The 19,560-nt window shown below is 39.3% G+C and overlaps 1 protein-coding gene and 1 non-coding gene across 4 annotated transcripts; both read left to right on the top strand.

Annotated features, from left to right (window-relative positions):
* Positions 1 to 646: 646 nt before the first annotated feature.
* Positions 647 to 19,347, top strand: Scml1 (Scm polycomb group protein like 1). Of its 3 annotated transcripts, XM_046424350.2 has the most exons (8): positions 647 to 849; positions 6,650 to 6,799; positions 8,043 to 8,141; positions 9,148 to 9,225; positions 12,946 to 13,050; positions 13,754 to 14,291; positions 15,889 to 16,040; positions 17,482 to 19,347. In XM_046424350.2, the coding sequence occupies exons 2-8, from the start codon at positions 6,767 to 6,769 to the stop codon at positions 17,614 to 17,616; spliced, it is 1,140 nt and encodes a 379-aa protein (XP_046280306.1). In that variant the 5' UTR covers positions 647 to 849; positions 6,650 to 6,766; the 3' UTR covers positions 17,617 to 19,347. The 3 variants fall into 3 exon arrangements, with proteins under 3 accessions (XP_046280306.1, XP_058428543.1, XP_046280304.1); XM_058572560.1 differs by lacking the exon at positions 647 to 849 and having other exon boundaries at positions 897 to 6,799; XM_046424348.2 differs by lacking the exons at positions 647 to 849; positions 6,650 to 6,799 and having other exon boundaries at positions 6,820 to 8,141.
* On the top strand, positions 15,200 to 15,271 carry Trnav-cac (transfer RNA valine (anticodon CAC)). The gene has a single exon. It is a non-coding gene; the product is annotated as a tRNA-Val (tRNA).
* Positions 19,348 to 19,560: the final 213 nt, after the last annotated feature.

Below are 19,560 nucleotides of genomic sequence, written 5' to 3'. Positions count from 1 at the left end.
AAACAGCAAATATCGCTTCAGGACCTGTGTTAGTTCTCTACTCCAGTGTTTGTGGGAGACTGGAATTGACTTTTCCCAAGTTCCTACCAATCTTAGCCCTTAGCAAAGGCTCATTCCCTCTACCCAAATTGAAGCACTGACATGAACTCTTGGAATTCAGTCAACGTGGATGACGCTGGGGAGTGGGAAGTGATGGGATTATATGTAAACAACATCAGGCTTCGAATGACCAAACAATGAAAGTGGGGAAGCCAAGCATCTAATGACCCTCAACCTCGTCAGCCTCCCGCTAGAACGGCTGTACCGCGGGAAAAGTTGCGCGTGCGCGTTGGACCTCCCGCGCAGCCGCAGAAACCTCTCCCCGCATAGCTTCTTTCCAATCGTAGTCGCTTCAGCGAAAGAAAATCTGGGATCAGGTACCCAGCTACCACCGTTAGAAGGCCAGCGCCCCCCGTCTCTCGGGCAGCAAGGCTCCGCCCCTCCGAAGTTTCCCTAGCAACACTGTCCTCCTCTACGGCAGTTCAGGCGCCCGTGGGATTGGCAGGTCAAAGGCCAGGGGGTGTCATGGGCGACCGCCGATTGGTTCTCGGTACTGGTCCCGCCCCCATTCACGCACGTGGAAACACCTTCGCCGTGGGCGCTGGCTGGTTCATTCCAGTGTCAAATGCATCCCTGTGGTTCGCGACAGGTGTGCGCCACAGGGGTCAAACCTGGTTTCCGGCGCAAGGACCGTTCCAAATTCTGTAGTGGCCATAACCGTCGTCCACCGGGAAGGTGGAGGTTGGGCCACCGCCGGCGGGTTTTCCGCTCCGTGGGGAGGCTGGTTTGGCGGATTCGGGACCTGAACAGGTCTAAATATATTTTTCCTTCTCTTTAACTTTCTTTTTCTTGGGTGTCAGGAGAGTACAACCGTTAAGCGACTTGGCTTAGTGGCTGGGACTCTTGGGGGGAAGAGGATTGGCTTTTCGGGTAAAGAAAGTCTGCACTTCACTGCCCCAAATTTCAACGAAGCGCGCGGGCGGCGGCGGGGGGTGTTTGGGTGTTTTCCTGGGCCTCTTCCGGGGCCACTGGCGCGTGTGAACTTCTGAGATTTGATAACTTAAAGTGCTGGTGCCGACTTTCTAGGACAAGTTGCTTCTCTTTGCAACCTTTCTGTTACTTGGCGGAGGCGGATGGGGAATGAGGAAAGACTCAGACTCTCACTCAGACTTTTTTTACTTTAAAGAATTGGCAAACTCGCGAGTTGATTCGGTAGCCTATTTTGAGATGTAGATTTTTGCGGTGTAGATTTTGAGGCTTTGGAGATAACTGCATTTGGTCAAAGACCGTTCCGCCTCACTGTTTTATTGTAAATACCTAAATGATCAAGAAAATAAAGATGCGGGGGAGACGCGTGTTGATCCTTTTCTTTGCTGTTAGAGGGCGGGTGCTGGAGCCAGGAAAAATGTGGGGATTCCGGGGAAGCGGGAGAACTTTCCATACCTGCAATGTGGTCCTTTGAGAGACTAGGGTCTTAATCTGTTGGAAATCGCTTGCCTCCTTCCTCTGCCGCCTCCAAGTTTGGAATGCTCTGGGTTTTATAACATGAAGTGGTAAAAACGGTTTAATGTTTACAAATAGCAACTTCTCCGCGGGGTATTTTATAAAGCAAGACGTGGGCTAGGTGCAGTTTCAAGCATTTGTCTGGCTCGCAGCAAGTGCTGGGCGACGCGGTATATTTTGGCTGCCTTATCCCCATTTGGCGGATTTTGTAGCTTCTAAAGTTGGATATGGACAATGGAAGGGCTACTTTTTCAGAGTGTTACCGGAAATTTTAGCAAGCGATCGGTTGGTGTGTTTACATAAGGTTTTGTTGTAATTAAATATATACGTATATTGGAGCGGTCTGCCCTGTATTTGTTGAAGAGTTCCTGGGGTGAAATGTCGTTTCAGCCTCATCATTGTGAACTATGCTTGTATGGGATAAATTGATGGCAAGTAAATGCCTTGCGCGGCGGAGTGAACCTTTACATAACTTTAAAAATAGTTTTTAACGTGTATTTAATGTCTACAAAAAGTTTTTTAGTGTCTTAAAAAAACAGATGTCTTCTTGTTCTTATGTTGTTGGGATTTTAGGTTTTTAACATGAAATATAAATGGGTTTCATTTTAGGTGAACCCATTTTTTGCAGGATTTTGAATTTAAAGAATGAAATAAATTGTGCTTGATGTAGTAGTGGTGGATCTCTAAGAAAATGTTGTAGAAGCTGTGCTCGTGTGCCTTTCGGGAACACGTCAAAGGGAATTAAAATTTATGGTGTACCTGTGATGAAACGGGCATGATGCTGAGTGTTACACAGCCCAGTGAAGGACATATTATTCCAATTTTACCGGTTAGAAAATTGGGGCACTGAGAAAAGTTATATATCTGTTTAAAGAGAAATTGCAAATTTTGCAGTTCGAATTTGGATTCAAGTGTTGCTGTCTAAAGCCCAGTTCTTTGCATCATGCCCTGGGCACTGTAAATAAAAATGTAACAGTTCTTTTGCAAGAAAGAGCAATTTGAATTTGAATTTAAATGTTTCTGACAAACCCCAGTTCTTTGCATCATGCCTGGCGCTTAAAAGATGTAACATTTCTTTTTCAAAAAAGAGTTGTTATGTCTACAGTGTACAGGTACAATGTGAATGTAAATTGCATGTTATGACCCTGAAGGTTCATTATCTATGTGCTTCATGACTAATAGCTATGTTGGGTAGATGTGTCAAATATTCAAATAAGCAAATAAAAGCCAACAGGCATTGTTCTAAGCATATGCTGTGTATTAATTTGTTTCATCCTCATAAGTATGAGGTTTGTACTGTTATATCCATTATACAGACTTAAAAATGGAAACAGAATTTAAGTTTTCTAAAGTCATACAGCTAGTAAGTGGAGGAGGTGAGATCCATACCCAGGTATTCTGGCCACAAGCCTAAAGTCTTAATGCTATTTGATGCTTCCTCTCATGTAACTAGACAGGAGCTACAGTTGCCTTAACCCATTAAGTCCCAAATTTTCAGTTCTGTGAATATTTCAATATAATTAACACAAGTGTATTAAAATAGATTGGGAACCATAGGGTGTACATAGTACTACATTAATTACTATTACAATTATATTCTTATTGCATATTATATGCTGTATTTAAATTTTATAGGTGTTCCACATCTGAAACAATGGGACAAAATGGGTTAAAGTATAAGCATTCTTGTGGTCAGGAAAACAGTGTCACCTCCAGATGGAGTCATTGTTGACATAGCATCTTTGCTTTTGGGAAGTGGAACTTGAATTAAGCCTTGAAGTTGAATAGATTCTCCTAGGTGGAGAGACAGCAGGGTATTGTGGGCAGGGAGCATGATAGGAGCCAGAGGCTCAAATAATACAAAGTCAGTGTTGATTTGTAAATGTGCCACAGAAGTAAAAATGTCAAGAGCCCTGGGTCAGGCTCAGTGCTATCTGTGGCCATATTTGGCAGCATTGTAATTAATGCAAGTGGGGAATTGTTTGAATGCAAGAGCCTATAATAGTAGTAGGCCTGCTTTGGCTGCAGAAGGCCAGGTTTTAAATATTTTAAGCTTAGAACAAGGGGGCAAATGGTAAGAGGTGACCTGACAGGTAGTCAGGGTCCAAATTATGTAAGGACCTTGTAGGGAGGCACTGGAGGAGCTTGGATTTTATTGTATATTGTTATGGATGGGATTCCAGGTGGCTTTACTAATAGAGAAGAAAAGGAGCTTGGATTTTATTGTGTATTGTTATGGATGGGATTCCAGGTGGCTTTACTAATAGAGAAGAAAAGGAGCTTGGATTTTATTGTGTATTGTTATGGATGGGATTCCAGGTGGTTTTACTAATAGAGAAGAAAAGGAGCTCGAGTGTGGAGGCAGGCTGCAACCCTTACTAGCTGTGAGACTTAGGTGAATTACAGTTCTTTCCCTCAGTTTTCTCATAAGGAAAATGGTGATCACAATAAAACCTACCCCATACAATTGTCAGTAGATTAACAAGATAGACTACCTAACCAAGAAAAAAAGAAAATCCAAATTAAGTTAGAAATAATTAATGATTTTAAATTGTGATTTTATTAACAATTCTGAAATTATGATCAAATTATCATCCTCTGGATAAAAGCAATTTGTCAAAGAAAAAGTAGAATAATTTGAGTGGATCAGTAATCATGGAAGAACTTAGAAAATGTTATAAAGTCTGGCACAGAGTTTCTTTAAACTCTTTCAAGCCTTTAAGGCACACCTTTCTGGTGTGATGTAAACTTTTTCAGAGTGTAGAAAGAAATGGAAGGCTTCCCAATTAATTTTGCAGAGCACTTTTGATACCAGGAGTTAATAATATACCAGTATGGGTTCATTAATTGTGAGAAATGTACCTCTTACTAATGTAAGAGCTTGGACATGCAGTTTCTAAATAAAATACCAACAAATTGAATGCTATTTTCCATGATCAGCTGTATCCCTCACCCAAAGCATATTAAGAAATGTATTAATATGCTACATTAGTAGATGAAAGGAGAAAAAGCCATTGATGCCAAAAAGTTTCTTGGTTGAATTAAGCCTTGAAGTTGGATAGATTCTCCTGATGCCAAAAAGTTTCTTGGTTTAAATTTTCAAATGTGGATACTATTGATATTTCTTTGACCCACTGGTTCTACTTCTAGGGATTTATTACATAGAACTACTTGCACCAGCGCAAGACTGTTCTGCAGTGTTCCATGTAAGAGCAAATCTTTAGAAGTAACTTGAATATCCATGAACTGGGGACTGGTTAAATAAATCATGACATATTTACCAGATAGCACACTAAGATGTTAAAGTGACTGTGATGTATCTTAAGGTATTGGTTTGGAGTGACTTCTCCCGGTTTGGAGTGACTTTTGCTGTTTTTTTGAGCTTTCTATTAATTGAAACATATACTGTGTTCTCTTGCATTGTCTTCTACTCAAGGTTATGGTTGTAAAGTTCATCATTGCTGAGAGCAATGGTAGTTGGTTTATTCTCATTGCTGTGAATACATCAAAGTTTCATAACTTTAATTATTCAGAGCTTAAGTTTGTTTTCTAGTTAGAAAAAAACAGTTTTAAAAAAAATAAAATTTGATGGCAGTTACATCTCAAATTGGATGTGTTTTATAACTTGGAATTTTTACACAACATTAGTCCAACCTGGGATTTCTAACCTGGGATTCATTCTCCCGTCTTCTTCATCTCCTTTTGGTTTCTCTCCTTTGGGTCTTTGGTCATTAGTGTCACCACAGTAAAGGGAAGAGGAAACAGGAAGGAGATGAAATCTGAATCTCTTAATTGTCTTCTCATTGCTGCTGTGGCTAAGGATGGTTTAAAGTAAATTAGCTTTTTTATTAATGTACCCCTCCCAGGAGCTGTGATGCTGGTGCTCAAATAGAATTTCTAGTACATAATCAGTGTTATTGTGGTCAGTGTCTTGTTTAGTCTGGAATTCTAGACTTTTGGCTGTATTTGACATCCATTTACTTAGGTTTAATCATAATTTTAGAGGTAAAGATTTCTTTAGAGCCGCTCTGAACAGGTTTGCACCTGCTGGTGAGGAGGCAGTGTCTGTAGGGGTCTCTCTCCTCCACACGGTGGCAGTGGTGGGGCCCAATCCAGAGCTGACTCCTGGTGCTCCTTTTAGAGGCATGCTGCCTCTCTAGGTCAAGAGCCCTTTTGATGGGCTGGGGATATAGCTCAGTGGGTAGCTTGCAGGCACAAGGCCCTGGGGGTTTGATCAAAAAAAAAAAAAAAAAAAGGCCTTTTGAACTCCTTTACAAAAGCTGTTAGCAGTCGTGTTCTATTGTTCGCTTGTTCCCAGTACTCTGGGGACTTTAAGTTGTTAAGCAATTTGGAATTGATTTTTTTTTTTTTGGATCGGGGGAGGTTCCAGAGATTGAACTCAGGGGTATTCAACCACTGAGCCACATCCGCAGCCCTATTTTGTATTTTATTTAGAGACAGGGTCTCACTGAGTTGCTTAGCAGCTCAATTTTTGCTGAGGCTGGCTTTGAACTCATGATCCTCCTGCCTGAGCCCTCCTGAGCCACTGGGATCACAGGCGTGTGCCACCGTGCCTGGCTTAACTTTGATTTTTATACCTAGTCCTGGGCAGTGTAGCCCTTTCTTGTTTTTTTTTGTTTTTGTTTTTTGTTTTTTGTGGGTTTTTAAAAAACTTCTTCAAATAGGTGAGTTGATTTTTGTTTCTTTTTGTTTTCCCACTTTTTTTTGGGGGGGGGGGGACACCAGGGATTGAACTCAGGGACACTCGACCACTGAGCCACATCCCCAGCCCTATTTTGTATTTTCTTTAGAGACAGGGTCTCACTGAGTTGCTTAGCACCTTGCTTTTGCTGAGGCTGGGCTTTGAACTGGCGATCCTCCTGCCTCTGCCTCCTGAGCCCCTGGGATTACTGGCATGCGCCACTGTGTTGGCCCCAGCCCTTTCATTTTTAAAGATTTATTCTAAGTTGCTATGGAAGAATTGTTTTGTTGCTCTTTAAAATTCAAACAAAACTTAAGTTTGAAGTGCTATTCTCAGAACATATCCACATTAAAGTTATTTAGGTAGTAAATGTATAAAGTAACTTTTTTATGCATTGCTTTTCAGGAGTAGGAGGTTTACCAGTCTTAGGTGACTAAGCAGTTTCACAAATAAACCCTTCAGCAAGTTTAAAATTAATTAGGCTCAACTCGCTGGAAGTGGACCATCTGCTGATACACAGAAATGATGTCTAATTTTTCCAGTGAGATGGATGTGGTTTGTATTCAGATTGAAATGTCTTTATTCCTTTTGTTGTGCTGTCATTGTTTTCTAAATTCAGTTTAATTTCATATAGTGTTATGCATAGATCCTAAGTAAATTTTTCGCCATGAATTTTGACTGATATGATAATACTTCTTGTGAACATTGGTGTGCAAGTTTCTTTGTGAGCTTCCACTCCATTTCTTCTGGGTAAATACCCAGAAGTTGAATTGCAAGGTTATAGAGTTGATGTAAATTTAACTTTATGAGACTCTGCCAAACAGTTTTTCAAGGTGATTGTGCTAATTTTGCAGTTCTAGTACATTCTGCTGTTTCTTAATTCTTACAAATTGAACCAAAATATATTAAAGCATACATAATGAGGCCTAACAGAAAACACATTTATTTAGTCACATAAGAAAATGACTATTAATGCCATCTAAGTAATCTGTGTGACTCTTAACTTGCATTAGCCCTAATGTTTTTCACATTTGGAAATAATATTAAATATCCAGCAAGAGTCATTTTTAACAAAATTATGTGAAAACATTTTGAAAAGCATAAGGCACTATACAAGAGATAGAATATTTTATAGGTCATAGTCTATACCCCAATTCCATATTATTTTGGTTACCTATCAGTGCAAGGAGAATCCAGATAATATGTATGATATATTTTGAAACAAAGACATACATAGCTACCATGTGTGTTTATTTTAAAATTATTCCTAGAGTTCATGACTTATTCTTGGAATAAATACTTATACCAAAACGTAGTAGTTATTTACACTCCCTTACTTATTTTTACCTTGTCTTATTCCAAGAATGTTTTAAGGTAATTTAGAGATTCATTTATCAAGAAAAAGTGAGTGCCTGAGTGTGTTCTGTTTTGTCCACAGAGTGGCACTATTGGACTATTTAAAAATCAGGTTATCAGAAGCCGTGGAACATTTTATCTTTTGTTCATGGTTTAAAATGTTTGCTTTTAAAGCAGTTTTAGTGCAGAAGACTAGTCTTCCCACCCTGAAGCACAAAAGGGGTTCAGCTCTCTGGAGATGGTGCAGTAGTGTAGTGGGGTTAATGAGAACACAGTTCTGCAAGTACATCTTTTTGTGTAGTCAGTGTTTACAGTAGGCATAGGTCCTTTGATATCAGTAATAGGCTTTTGAAGCTTCTTAAAAATGAAGTTAAAGTTCCCAACATCTCTTTTAGTTTTGTATTTTATCTTTCCTGTTAAGTTATTTAATAATCTTCCTCAGATCAAAACACGAATACCAATTTACAAAGAGGAAGATGATGATGATGATAACAACACTGTTCTTTACGCATATGAGCCAAACACTACATTTTTCAATAATGTAAGTAATATTAATTGCTAGTTGACAAGTAAGTTAAAATTTGCCATTTGAAAGAAAAAGATTTCAATTCTTTTTTTGGGGGGGTACCAATAATTGAACTTGGGCACTCGACCAATGAGCCACATCCCCAGCCTTATTTTGTATTTTATTTAGAGACAGGATCTCACTGAGTTGCTTAGCACCTTGCTTTTGCTGAGGCTGGCTTTGAACTCATGATCCTCCTGCCTCAGCCTCCAGAGCCATTGGGATTACAGGCATGTGCCACCGCACGCAGCTCAATTCTTTATGTACTATGGAAGTCCTTTAAACTCCCACTCAAGGAACTGTTTCTCTGCTGAATTTGTATGCTTTCTTTCATTAGACAATAAGCTCTTAACCATTTTGCTTCTCCCTTGTCCTAGGAAATTCAGAGCAGTTTCGTACTGGTAATCCAAACCTAGTTTCTTCCGATAAATTCTTTCCCTGGCACCCCCCCCTGTTCCTTTTTTCCTTTGGATGTACTGTTTTCTTGTGCTGAGATAAAAAAAGAGACAGCAATGTAAGAATTTTTCTACATTGGTGAAAATTCCCACAAACACCCACAAATCTCATTTTTTGAGGGGAATTGGGGACTCAGCTCAGAACAGGGTGAGTCTTCGGACTCTTTTAAAAGAGACAGGGAAAGCACACTTTGTTCTTGTTGTTGTTGCTGCTGTAGATGGACATAGTAACTATTTATTTATATGTGGTGCTGAGGATGGAACCCAGTGCCTCACATGTGATAGGCAAGCACTCTACCACTGAGCCACAACCCCAGCCCCTGTGATCCCTTTCTTAATGGGCAGTTATCATTTCCATTATCAGAATAATGTGAATTTTTGTCTCTGCTTTAAATTGTCTTTTGAAAGGTTGATGGAAAATAAAAACAATATTAAAGAGTTAAATATCAAGTCCTTTTTCTCCCCTAGCATTCAGTGGGAGTCTTACTGAAACAAAGCATTAACTGCTTACTTTTAAAATATTATAGCAGGAAAATGTCCTATCGGACACATCCTACAATGATGAGGAGCAGAAAACCGTTTTGGATATCCTTACCCATTGTCAGGTACGAAGTTCTGTTCCTTCTGTGTGGTTTTTTTAAATGTTTTTTCTTATTTTTTAATTTTTAATTTCTTTATTCTTTTTAGGCATACATGACAGTAGAGTGTATTTTGACACAGTATACATACATGGAGTATAACTTCCCGTTCCTATCATTGTACATGATGTGGAGATACACTGGTCATGTATTTATATATGAACATAGGAGTGTTATGTCAGATTCATTCTACTGTGGTTTTCTAAAATGTTAAAGTTAAAATTCTCTATCTCATATAAAAAGAACCTGTACAATTATTTAAAATTTCGCCTTATTAAAGTATTTGATTACCACCCCATTTTGATGATTTTAAACAGTTTCTAGTTTGAATAGCATTTGCAGGTAAAACTTTTGAATCAACAATACTTGGATCTTAGGCGCTTTAAAATAAAACATTAATAACCATATGTAGTTGTGTCTCTTTCATCTAGTTTGCTCAGTATCGAATTAAGTTCCCTAAAAAATCTAGAGAACATTGACTGATTCGAGTGGAATTTAGTATGTGCCTCACTGCATATCAAGATATCTCCATTGAAACAAAACGGCAGCCTATAAGTGTTTTTAGGAGTACATCTTACATAGTTTTTTTTTAAATTTTTTAATTGTAGACAGACACAGTACCTTTATTTTATTTATTTATTTTTATGTGGTGCTGAGGATCAAACCCAGTGCCTCATAAGTGTGAGGCAAGCGCTCTGCCACTGAGCCACAACCCCAGCCCTAGTTTGTTTTTGTTTGGTTTAGTTTGGTTTGGTACCAGAGATTGAACCCAAGGGTGCTTAACCACATCCCCAACCCTTTTTTATATATTAGAGACAGGGGCTCACTGAGTTTCTTAAGGCCTAAGTTGCTGAGGCTGGGTTTGAACTCACTATCCTCCTGCCTCAGCCTCCCTTGTCCCTGGGATTACAGGCATGCACCACTGCGTCCAGCTCATTTTACATAGTTTTTTTTTTTAATCTTTATTTTATTTATTTACTTATTTTTATGTGGTGCTGAGGCTCGAACACAGCACCCCTCACTTGCTAGGCAAGCACTCTACAGCTGAGCCACAACCCCAGCCCAATCTTACATAGTTTTGAGATTTTTTTTTCCAGGTTAGCTTGTTGGTAGAGATTGATAGAAGTTTGTAATTATCAAGGGTTTTGTAAACTGCATACCCCAGAGGCAATGACAGTTTATGAAGAAAAAAATGTTCACCTATAAAGTTTCTTAAATAGAATGACTAGCATATTTTGAAAAGTAAAAGTCCGTGTGTGTCTTTCTCATTCTTACTAGTGCCCATAGGACCTAGAGCCTGGGATGGGCAGAGCTGTGCAGAGGTGCTGGAGAGGCAAGGAAGAGGGCTCTTGTCCCTTGCCTGAGCAGCCTCCTAGGCCTCTGCACTGCTCAACCAAGGTCTCTGAGTAGTTGTGCAAGCTGGGATGGGATATGGCATCTTAGATAAGAAGTGCCCAGGTCCCCAAGCTCTACCCCAAACAACACACAGGGGCATTTCTCTGAATGTGTGCCTTTTGCCATCCTCTGCCTCCTTCCTTACCATTCTCACCACCTGGTGCAGCCTTTACCCTTCTGTTTCCTTCCTCCCAGTTCCCTCCCCTGACTCCCACCCTTGCCAGGCACCTGCTGGGTTCCCAGCTCTAGGCCAGCAGACTGGGAGCCCTAGGCTGTCTCCTTCGAAGAGTCCTTTCCCTAGCCCCAGTACACTCTACTGTGAGAGTTCGCACCACACACTCTGCTGCCTCTTCTTTGCTGGAGACTGGAGAACCCAGGCAGCCATCTTTCTAGTCCTGATTTCTGTCCCCACAGCCAGCACACCTATTGGAGCTGAGCCATCCTTGTTCTGACTCCTCCTCCCCATAGGATAAGAACAGTGTCCTGTGCTGCCCAGGGCTGGTCCCTCCACTGGTTTCTGGCGGGCTCTCTTCCCTGTGCCGAGACCTCCCTGAGGGGGCATCTCTCCCTTCCTGTGTCTCCAGCCCTGTCTCTGTAACTCCCTCCCTCAGAATATCCTCCCACAGCTTTAAAACATCCCTCCTAGTTGCTGCCCTCAATCTCACCCTCCTTGACAACCCAGCTCCTTGGATATCTTTTATACTTGCTAGCTAAATGTCTAGCTTCCTGTTTTCTCTCTTTTGGGGTGTTTTTGAAGATGCTGTTTCTTCTGCCCTTTCTGCCCTTCCAATGTATCTTTACCTGGCTGCTGTTGTTTTTTACCTTTAAATTCTCAGCTCAGACATCACCTCCTCTGAAAATCCCCCCTGACTGCCAGCCCAGGTTCAGTGTTGCTCTTCTGGGCATGCTTAGCCTCCTGTTCATACCTGCGCCATGCTACTGGTGATAATAAAAACAATAAGAATGCCAATAGAGTACTGAAGGTTGTTGGACCTGTCATTGTGTACTTGTGTTATCATTGGTGTTAACACAATGCTTAGCAAAGTTCTTGTTTTCAGTAGAACCCCTAAGACATTTTCATCCCAAATTTTGTACATGAGGAAATTGAAGCACAGAGAGGTCAAGTAACCACAAAGCTAGTAAGTGTTAGAATTCTAGTATTAAAGTCAACTGTGTTCCCTAGAGCCTACACTGTTTGTCCCAGTGTACAGGTCAGTGGTTTCCCTACTTGAATATGTCTCAGGGTTACCTGGGGAGCTTGTAAAAAAAAAAGCCTGGTGCCCCTACTCAGATTTGTGATTTTGCATTTCTCACAAGTTTGCAGGTGATGTTGATGCTGCTGGTCCAGGGACCACATTTTGAGAACTGCTATTCCAGGCTCTATTAAAATTGTCTCTTTACTTCTCTCCATAGCTGAGATGGGAGTTCCCTCAAGACAGGAGTTTTTGGGGTTTTGTTTGTATTTTTAATGTCTTAGCACCTGGTGAAGTGGTTCCTATAGGTGGAAGGCCCTTTGTAATTTTTTTTTTTTTTTTTTTGCCCCAGGGATTGAACCCAGGGGTGCTTTACCACTGGGCTACATCCCCAGCTCTTTTTATTTTTTACTTTGAGATAGAGCCTTACTAAGTTGCCTAGGGCCTCACTTCAGTTGCTGAGGCTGACTTTGACCTTGCAATCCTCCTGCCTCAGCCTCCTGAGTCACTGTGATTACATGCATGCACCATGTACCTGGCTTTAGTAAATGTTTATTTGATTGAATGAAGAAATGTTTCTGGTCTTTTAAATAAAAGTGTGGTTTTGCCTGAAATTTCTGTGTATTTCAAGAATCTCAGATTTGTATCATTCACATACTAATGGGCACATATGGGGACATGTACTCAGTGGTTTTATAAGGTTAATTGTTGACTGCATGATTTTAAAATACTTTGAAGCCAAAAGTCACATCTGTTGGATTTGGCTCTGTATAGAGTGTGGAATACTTGCTGTCTTTTAGTTCTTGTATAGAAGGTGACTCTTTGGCCTTTTAGCAGATTTGAACACTTCTTTCCTAAAAATAGCACCTTCCTTGATGTGAAATGGTGGCATCCTTTCAATGTCCATGTGGCTTCGAGTAGTGTAGAAACAGTCGAGGCTCCTTGACTGAGCCAAGAGGGTTCTGTGTCACCAACAGGCCTCAAGTCAGAACAGACATGTGTTTCACTGTGCCTAGCAGTTTGAACTTGGCTTCATGGCATTTTCACACATTTTACTTTGCTTTTGAAATAGAAACTATAATACATTTTCTTTTAATAGGTTATATATGATGCTGTCCAAAACCTGGATAAGAAATTTGATGTCATTAATGGAAAGTTGTCAAAAATCCAACGTCTGCGTAAAAAATCCTTTCGGAACTATCGCGTAAGTATTCTATAACTGTGATAAATGTAAAGCTGCCAGTCAGTTAGAAGGGCTAGAGAACTAGTAGCTGTGTGAGATTAGCAAGGCTGGTCTGTACTTGTTGTAGGAGCAGATGGGGAACTGAAATTCTATAGGAAAAATGCTGGTGTCATGACAGTAAGTTCAATAAATGTATAGTAGTGAGTATTTGTATGTTTGTACCCATAATATATAAACACAATTAAAGGGCTGAAGGTGTAGCTCAGTGGTAGAGTGCTTGCCTTGCATGAATGAGGCACTGGGTTCAATCCTCAGCACAGGAAGAAAGTCTGTGAGACACAATTAAAATGTAGGCCAGAAGAGGAATAAAATTTAATCATATAATCAAGAGAGCATTTATTTTAGTAGTGTAAAATAGTTTTTATGTAAAATAAATATTAATATATTAACTACTTATTTTTTCTTTCTTTCTTTTTTATACTGGGAATTGAACCCAAGGGTGCTGTACCACGGTGCTACATTGCCAGTCCATTTTATTTTTTACTTGGAGACAGTGTCTAGCTAAGTTGTTTAGGGCTTCGCTAAGTTGCTGAGTCTGGCCTCTTATATGCGATCTTCCTGCCTCAGTCTTCCGAGTCACTGGGATTACAGGCATGTGCCACCACGCTGACCTTATTTCTCTTTTTATTCACTGTTGATTATTATTGGGCTTGTGTCATTTCAGAAGCCACTTGGATTTGTTTACAAAAATCATAATCACCTGCTTTCTAAAAAAGTTAAAGTCCAAAAAGCAAAAAAGAAGGAACGTCTCAATTCATTCTCCTATCCTGAAAGTTACAGCCCGACTTTACCAGTTCGCAGACCAGAAAATGATGACAGCAACATTGTGATCTCATCTTTTCAATCTGAGGAATCCCAGGAGATGGAGCAGGAGTCCCTGATCAGGGATCAGGAGTCATCCCTCAGAGATAGCCCACCGATCCCACCACTCTTCTCTGGGCGTTCATTCCAGACCTACCTCAGAAATGATGACAACACACATGGTCCTTCTATAGTGTCCTGCTTTGCCAGCCCTGGGGCTTGCAGCACCAGCAGCATCTCTTCTGCTGGAGTTTCCATAACAGTATCCTTAAATGGAGCCTCCATGCCAGTATCTACAAATGCACTGGCCCAAGGAGAGTCCAATGCTGATACGAAGAATTACCCGGGCTTGCTGGATAATACACATGCTCTGTCATCTCACCACATGTCATCTGGTTTGGGTGAGTTTGGAATGACACATGTACAAATATTACTATTTAACCTGTCTTCTTCAACATCCTCCATATGAGCTAGTGGAAGCTGTTTCCTATTTTGAGAGCTGGTGATGGTATTAAGGGTGACTATTATTCACTGAATATGTATTATGAGCAAGGCACTGTGTTAAGCAACTAATCACTGATATCCTTAATGACCCCATTGTGAAGTAGTTTTTTTGAGGCGGGTGGGAAGGGTGTACCTGGGATTAAACTCAGGGGCACTTGACCACTGAGCCACATCTCCAGCCTTATTTTGTATTTTATTTACAGACAGTCTCACTGAGTTGCATAGTGCCTCACTTTATTTTGCTAATGCTGGCTTTGAACTCCACGATTTTCCTGCCTCAGCCTCCTGAGCTGCTGGGATTATAGGCGTGCGCCACCGCACTCAGCCCATTGTGAAGTTTTTAATATTGTTATTTTTATCCCTTTCCCTGGATGAATAACTCAAAATACTCCTAGAATGACCAGAGAGCAGATGATAGGAAAGAAAGGACATGCCTTTGGCTAATCCACACCCCAGAAGATCAAATTTGTTTTGAGTCCTCTTGGCTCTTGCAAATGAGAAAACCCTCTTCACTTATCACACACACTCTTTAGGGAGTCGAGTGCTTTGCTTGAGTGAATGAATACTTGTCAGGACACAAAGAAATGTCAACACAATTTAGTGAACAGCACAGCTAAAACATGCTGAGGTGTGAGTACCTAAATTGTTTCATGTCTCAGTTATTTCTTTATTAAACAAGTAAACCTTCAACTAATACATCTATTGCTATGCAATTAAACATGAAAGAAGAATCAAATAAAATGTTAAAGTTACTTCTGACTTAGCTCAGCAGAAAATAATCCTGTTAAAATTCAGATTAAGGGCTGGGGGTATAGCTCAGTTGGTAGAGTGCTTGCCTCACATGCATAAGCCCTGGGTTCAATTCCCAGCACCCCCCCCAAAAAAAATCAAATTAATGTTTAAGCCACAAGAGACAGGAATCCATAAAGAATTAAAGTGATGCTAAAAATATCCATATTGAAACTATGGGAGAGATTTGGTGAAAGAACTAATTTGGTCCTCCAAGATAATGGGGTTGTTGAAATTCCTTGATTAAAGTGAACAAGTTTAAGCAACTATAAAATGGTAAATTTGGGGAGTTTCCATTGTATTTAGTAAAATAAACCTGATTTAGAGAGATTGAGAGAAATTCATTGAAACACTTAAGAATGTAATGGGTTAGGTTAGATTTACCTAATTTAATCCACGTAGTGGATCTTTTGCTGTATGGCCCAAGAGGCCTTGAATTGCTTGGTCTGTTTTATAATTTTTAAAGCTTTAAGGGAACTTCTGAAGCTGTTTCCGTTTGGGGGAGGTCAGATGGGGTGCTCTTATGCAGCTGTCTTGATCATCTTTAATGTAGGCTTTTACTAATTTTACAGTTAGAGTCTTGAGTCCTTGCTTGGGTATGTAAGTGAAGGTTCCAGAAATTAGACCATTACTCCCTACCTAACTTCTCTTTCAGGATAATGATCAGGTCAAGTGATTTGTGTGTTTTTTTCCCTCATTGTGAAGCTACAAGTTCACCAGTTCAATCTGAATCCATTGTGATGAACCAAGACTACCCGGAGAATCCTTTAACCTGGTCTGTGGGTGATGTGATCCTGTTTCTGAACCATACGGATCCTCAGATGTCAGGCCCCCTCTCTGGCCTCATTGAGCAACATGTAATGTATCTTTTCAGGGGGAGGGTTACTGGGGATTGAACTTGGGGGCACTCAACCACTGAGCCACATCCCCAGCCCTATTTTGTATTTTCTTTAGAGACAGGGTCTCACTCAGTTGCTTAACACCTTGCTGTTGCTGAGGCTGGCTTTGAACTCTAGATCCTCCTGCCTCAGGCTCCCAAGCGCAGCCACTGGGAGTATAGGCGCTCGCCACTACAACTAGCCTGTAATGTATCTTTTGATCTCTGGGCAGGCCTTTCAGTTAGATACTGAGTTGTGTGGATGGTGGGGGAACCCTATCAATCAACTGAGTTTGCCATTTAAGAGAAAGGTTATTTTGCCCAACATTATATCCTTAAATGGTAGGTTAATGGTCTTTCTTTAAATGGGTATCCAAGTGCATAATATTCTAAACAGCCTCACATTCTCAAGAGGATGATTCTGCATTGCCACTTTCAGGTGGACCGCCCTTTTGTAAAGACAGATACAAGGATCCTCCCCACCCCTCAACCTGTTCCCTGCTCAGCCCTAGGACCATGAGTAGGAGAGGGCAACTACAATCTGTAACAGGGTGGCCTTTTTACTATGATACCCAATATATCCAGCAACTAATTCCAATCAATTCAATTCTGTTAACCTTATATGGTTTGTGACTTCTTATGATGCTGATGCCCTCAGGCTGTACCAGACCCTTTAAAAAGCAACACCCTGGGCTAAATTTTAAGTTATAATTTCTTCCATTTCTAGTTTTACTTAGTAGAAAATGTACAGAAGATGCCTGGCAAAGATGGTACTATAAGGGATTTCAGGTCTTTTCAGACAGTGATACTTGATTAAGTAAAATTTTTTTTCTTTAAATTGGAATATGCCTTAGCAATGTAAGTTGGTTAGTTAAGATAATATGAAATTTTAAAAGAGCGCCTTGCAACTATCAAATAATATTTTTACTGTGTGTCCTAATGAATACAGTCAGTGGCCATGTATCTAATGTGCCATTTTCACTGTGATAAGAAAACCAGCAGTTTCACATCTAATTAGCTTCAGACAAAAATACAACACTGTATAGTATGTTTATAGTTTGCATTGACGTTGAGATACTCACATTCCCAGCCCTTGTCAGGAAGCTAATGAACATCTGAAATGAATTTCTATCATTCATAGTTTTTACTTATTTTGTCATAGATATGTGGTATTTAATTCAACATATGGTATTTAATTAGGTAGTTTGACAGAGTTTATTTTTAAAATATTAGGCCAAATTTTTACTAAATGATGCTTCACTGTGCAGATTATATTTTTAACAGTCTTTATAGAGTAGATGCATATTCAGAGACTGGAAAGAGCTGCTCTCTGATTTGTTGCACATGTTCTTATATATAAAGAACCAATCTGATCAAATATGAAAATATTATTAAGTATTGTAATTCCCTTCTCTCTGTAGGAAATTGATGGGAAGGCCTTGCTGTTGCTGACCAGTGACACCATGATCAAGTATATGGGGTTGAAGCTCGGAACCGTCTTGAAACTGTGCCACTACATCCAAAAGCTTAAAGAAGAAAAAGGCCTCAACAATTGAATGTTTGCAGAAGTTTAGATTAGGTTTACCAGTTCCTTCTTAAAGTCATTATTCTGTCCTTAGTAGTTTCTGTTTTGTAGAAGGTTCCTCTAAAAATATGTTATATCCACAATTGTAGAATAAGTCAATGATAGGTCAAGTCTACTTATTTAAAAACCATTTAACATTTTAGTATTAGCACATTCAAATTGAAAGTTCATTCTTTATGCCTTTTTGTTATTTTTCATCATATAGTTTACAAATACACTTCATGTAGGAAATAGCAAAAAAAAAACCCTTTGATTTATGTGCATCTTTATATTTAGAGCCACAACAGCTTAAGAGGAAATACAACCTATAGAATGAAATCCATAAGGGAGAATTTTTCCTTAAAAGAGAATCTATAGACATCTTCTCTTTCTCAATTATTTTGTCTGATATGTTTTACCAGTTTCCAGAAAAGAAATAGCTATATAAAGTATTTTACTCTCTGTTTTTATCTTTACATATTGCACTTGTTAGATTTAGAGGGGAAAAATGAGTTTATAGACTTCTTGAAATATTTGTACCAGTTTGGGGATAAATTATAGGATTGATAGAATGGTCATTTTATGCAAGAGATATTTACTTCTGGAGTAGTGTAGGTGGAGTTACTATTTTATTTGTTGAAATACCTGTTATTTTAAAGCTTACACATATAAATAGGAATAAATTGTCCACATCTCTCTATGAAGATACCTATATCCAAGTTTTTAAAAGAATCCTATTTTTGTGACATGTGTTTATTCCTCATATGAGTGCTATTTCATACTTTTCTTTTATTCTGTATGTGAAGTATATACACAAGTAAATCTTTTTAAATTTAAAATGGCATTTTGTACTGTTTCAGAAGTAATAATGATCCAGTATTAATGAGATGTTTTTATTCTGTTATATATGCCATATTTGCTATCACTAGTACCTCTCAGCTTATTCTTCAGGGAAACACAATCACAATCAAAAAACTAATCCTTAGGTTGGTTCCCATTTAGGGAAGTTCTCTGTCTTGTGTAGTATTTCTAATTATTTTACCTGGTTCTGAGCCATTTATCCTGCTAAACTTTGAATGATAACATTAGTTCCAACTTATTGGTTTGGGCTTAACTTTATAATTTTAAAACTTTTAAGAGAAATATGTTTATCATCATTATTCTCTTATTGTTAAATTGTTTAACTTTGGTATAATATTTTTAAGCTATGAGAATTGGTGCTAATAATTGTATTAGCCACTTGTTATAAATGTTAATATGCTGGGCATGGTGGCTCATGCCTATAGTCCAAGTTATTTGGAGGCTGAGAGTGGAGGATTACAACTTTGAGGACAACCTCAGTCTCTTAGTGAGACCCTCTCTTAAAATAAAAACATAAAAAGGGCTGGGGGCCACCCCTGAGTTCAACCTCCAAGGCTACAAAAATAAAAATAAAAAAGTAATTGTTCACCAGGGGCAAGAATGTACACTTTGTTTTTAGACAACCAGCTGTATACACAAGTGTAACTCTTTATTGGGCACATATAATTTAAAGGATAGCTTTATCTATATTATTCCATATGTGGTATGAAGCAAAATTGTAACTTAAACTTGGTCTTCTGTCAAATTGTTTGTATGAAGATGCTGGGCCCAGGTGCTTTAACCTCAGGTGTTTGAAAAATACTATGTTTCACTGTTTTTAGATCTTAAAATATAATAAAGTTGAATAACTGCAACAATTAATGCCAAAGCCTCAGATTTGATTTCTCTTGCTTTCACCATATCACATGAGTGCATGTATTTGTTAAAGGTGAAAAAGGGCCATTTTAGTAAGTTCTGTGGTTTTATATGTTCAATTACTTGAATTTTAAAATATGCCCTGATTCTCTTGTTAAATAGATACCTAGCAGCAAAGGGCAATAGCCTTTAAAGGAGACTCCAGGGGACCCAGAAGAAA

This window comes from Marmota monax, unplaced genomic scaffold, assembly GCF_021218885.2.
Source record: "Marmota monax isolate L192 unplaced genomic scaffold, Marmota_monax_Labrador192_F-V1.1 WCK01_AAM20220418_F8-fsc00089, whole genome shotgun sequence".
In the NCBI taxonomy this organism is placed as follows: Eukaryota; Metazoa; Chordata; class Mammalia; order Rodentia; family Sciuridae; genus Marmota; species Marmota monax.
This window is presented reverse-complemented; position numbering and strand designations above follow the sequence as displayed.

Coding starts and splice junctions, on each gene's coding strand:
- Scml1 (XM_046424348.2), top strand. CDS start 7,965: ATGAAGTTAAAGTTCCCAACATCTCTTTTAGTTTTGTATTTTATCTTT. Junction 13,051..13,753: donor AATCCTTTCGGAACTATCGC/GTAAGTATTCTA, acceptor GTGTCATTTCAG/AAGCCACTTGGATTTGTTTA. Junction 16,041..17,481: donor CTGGCCTCATTGAGCAACAT/GTAATGTATCTT, acceptor TTCTCTCTGTAG/GAAATTGATGGGAAGGCCTT.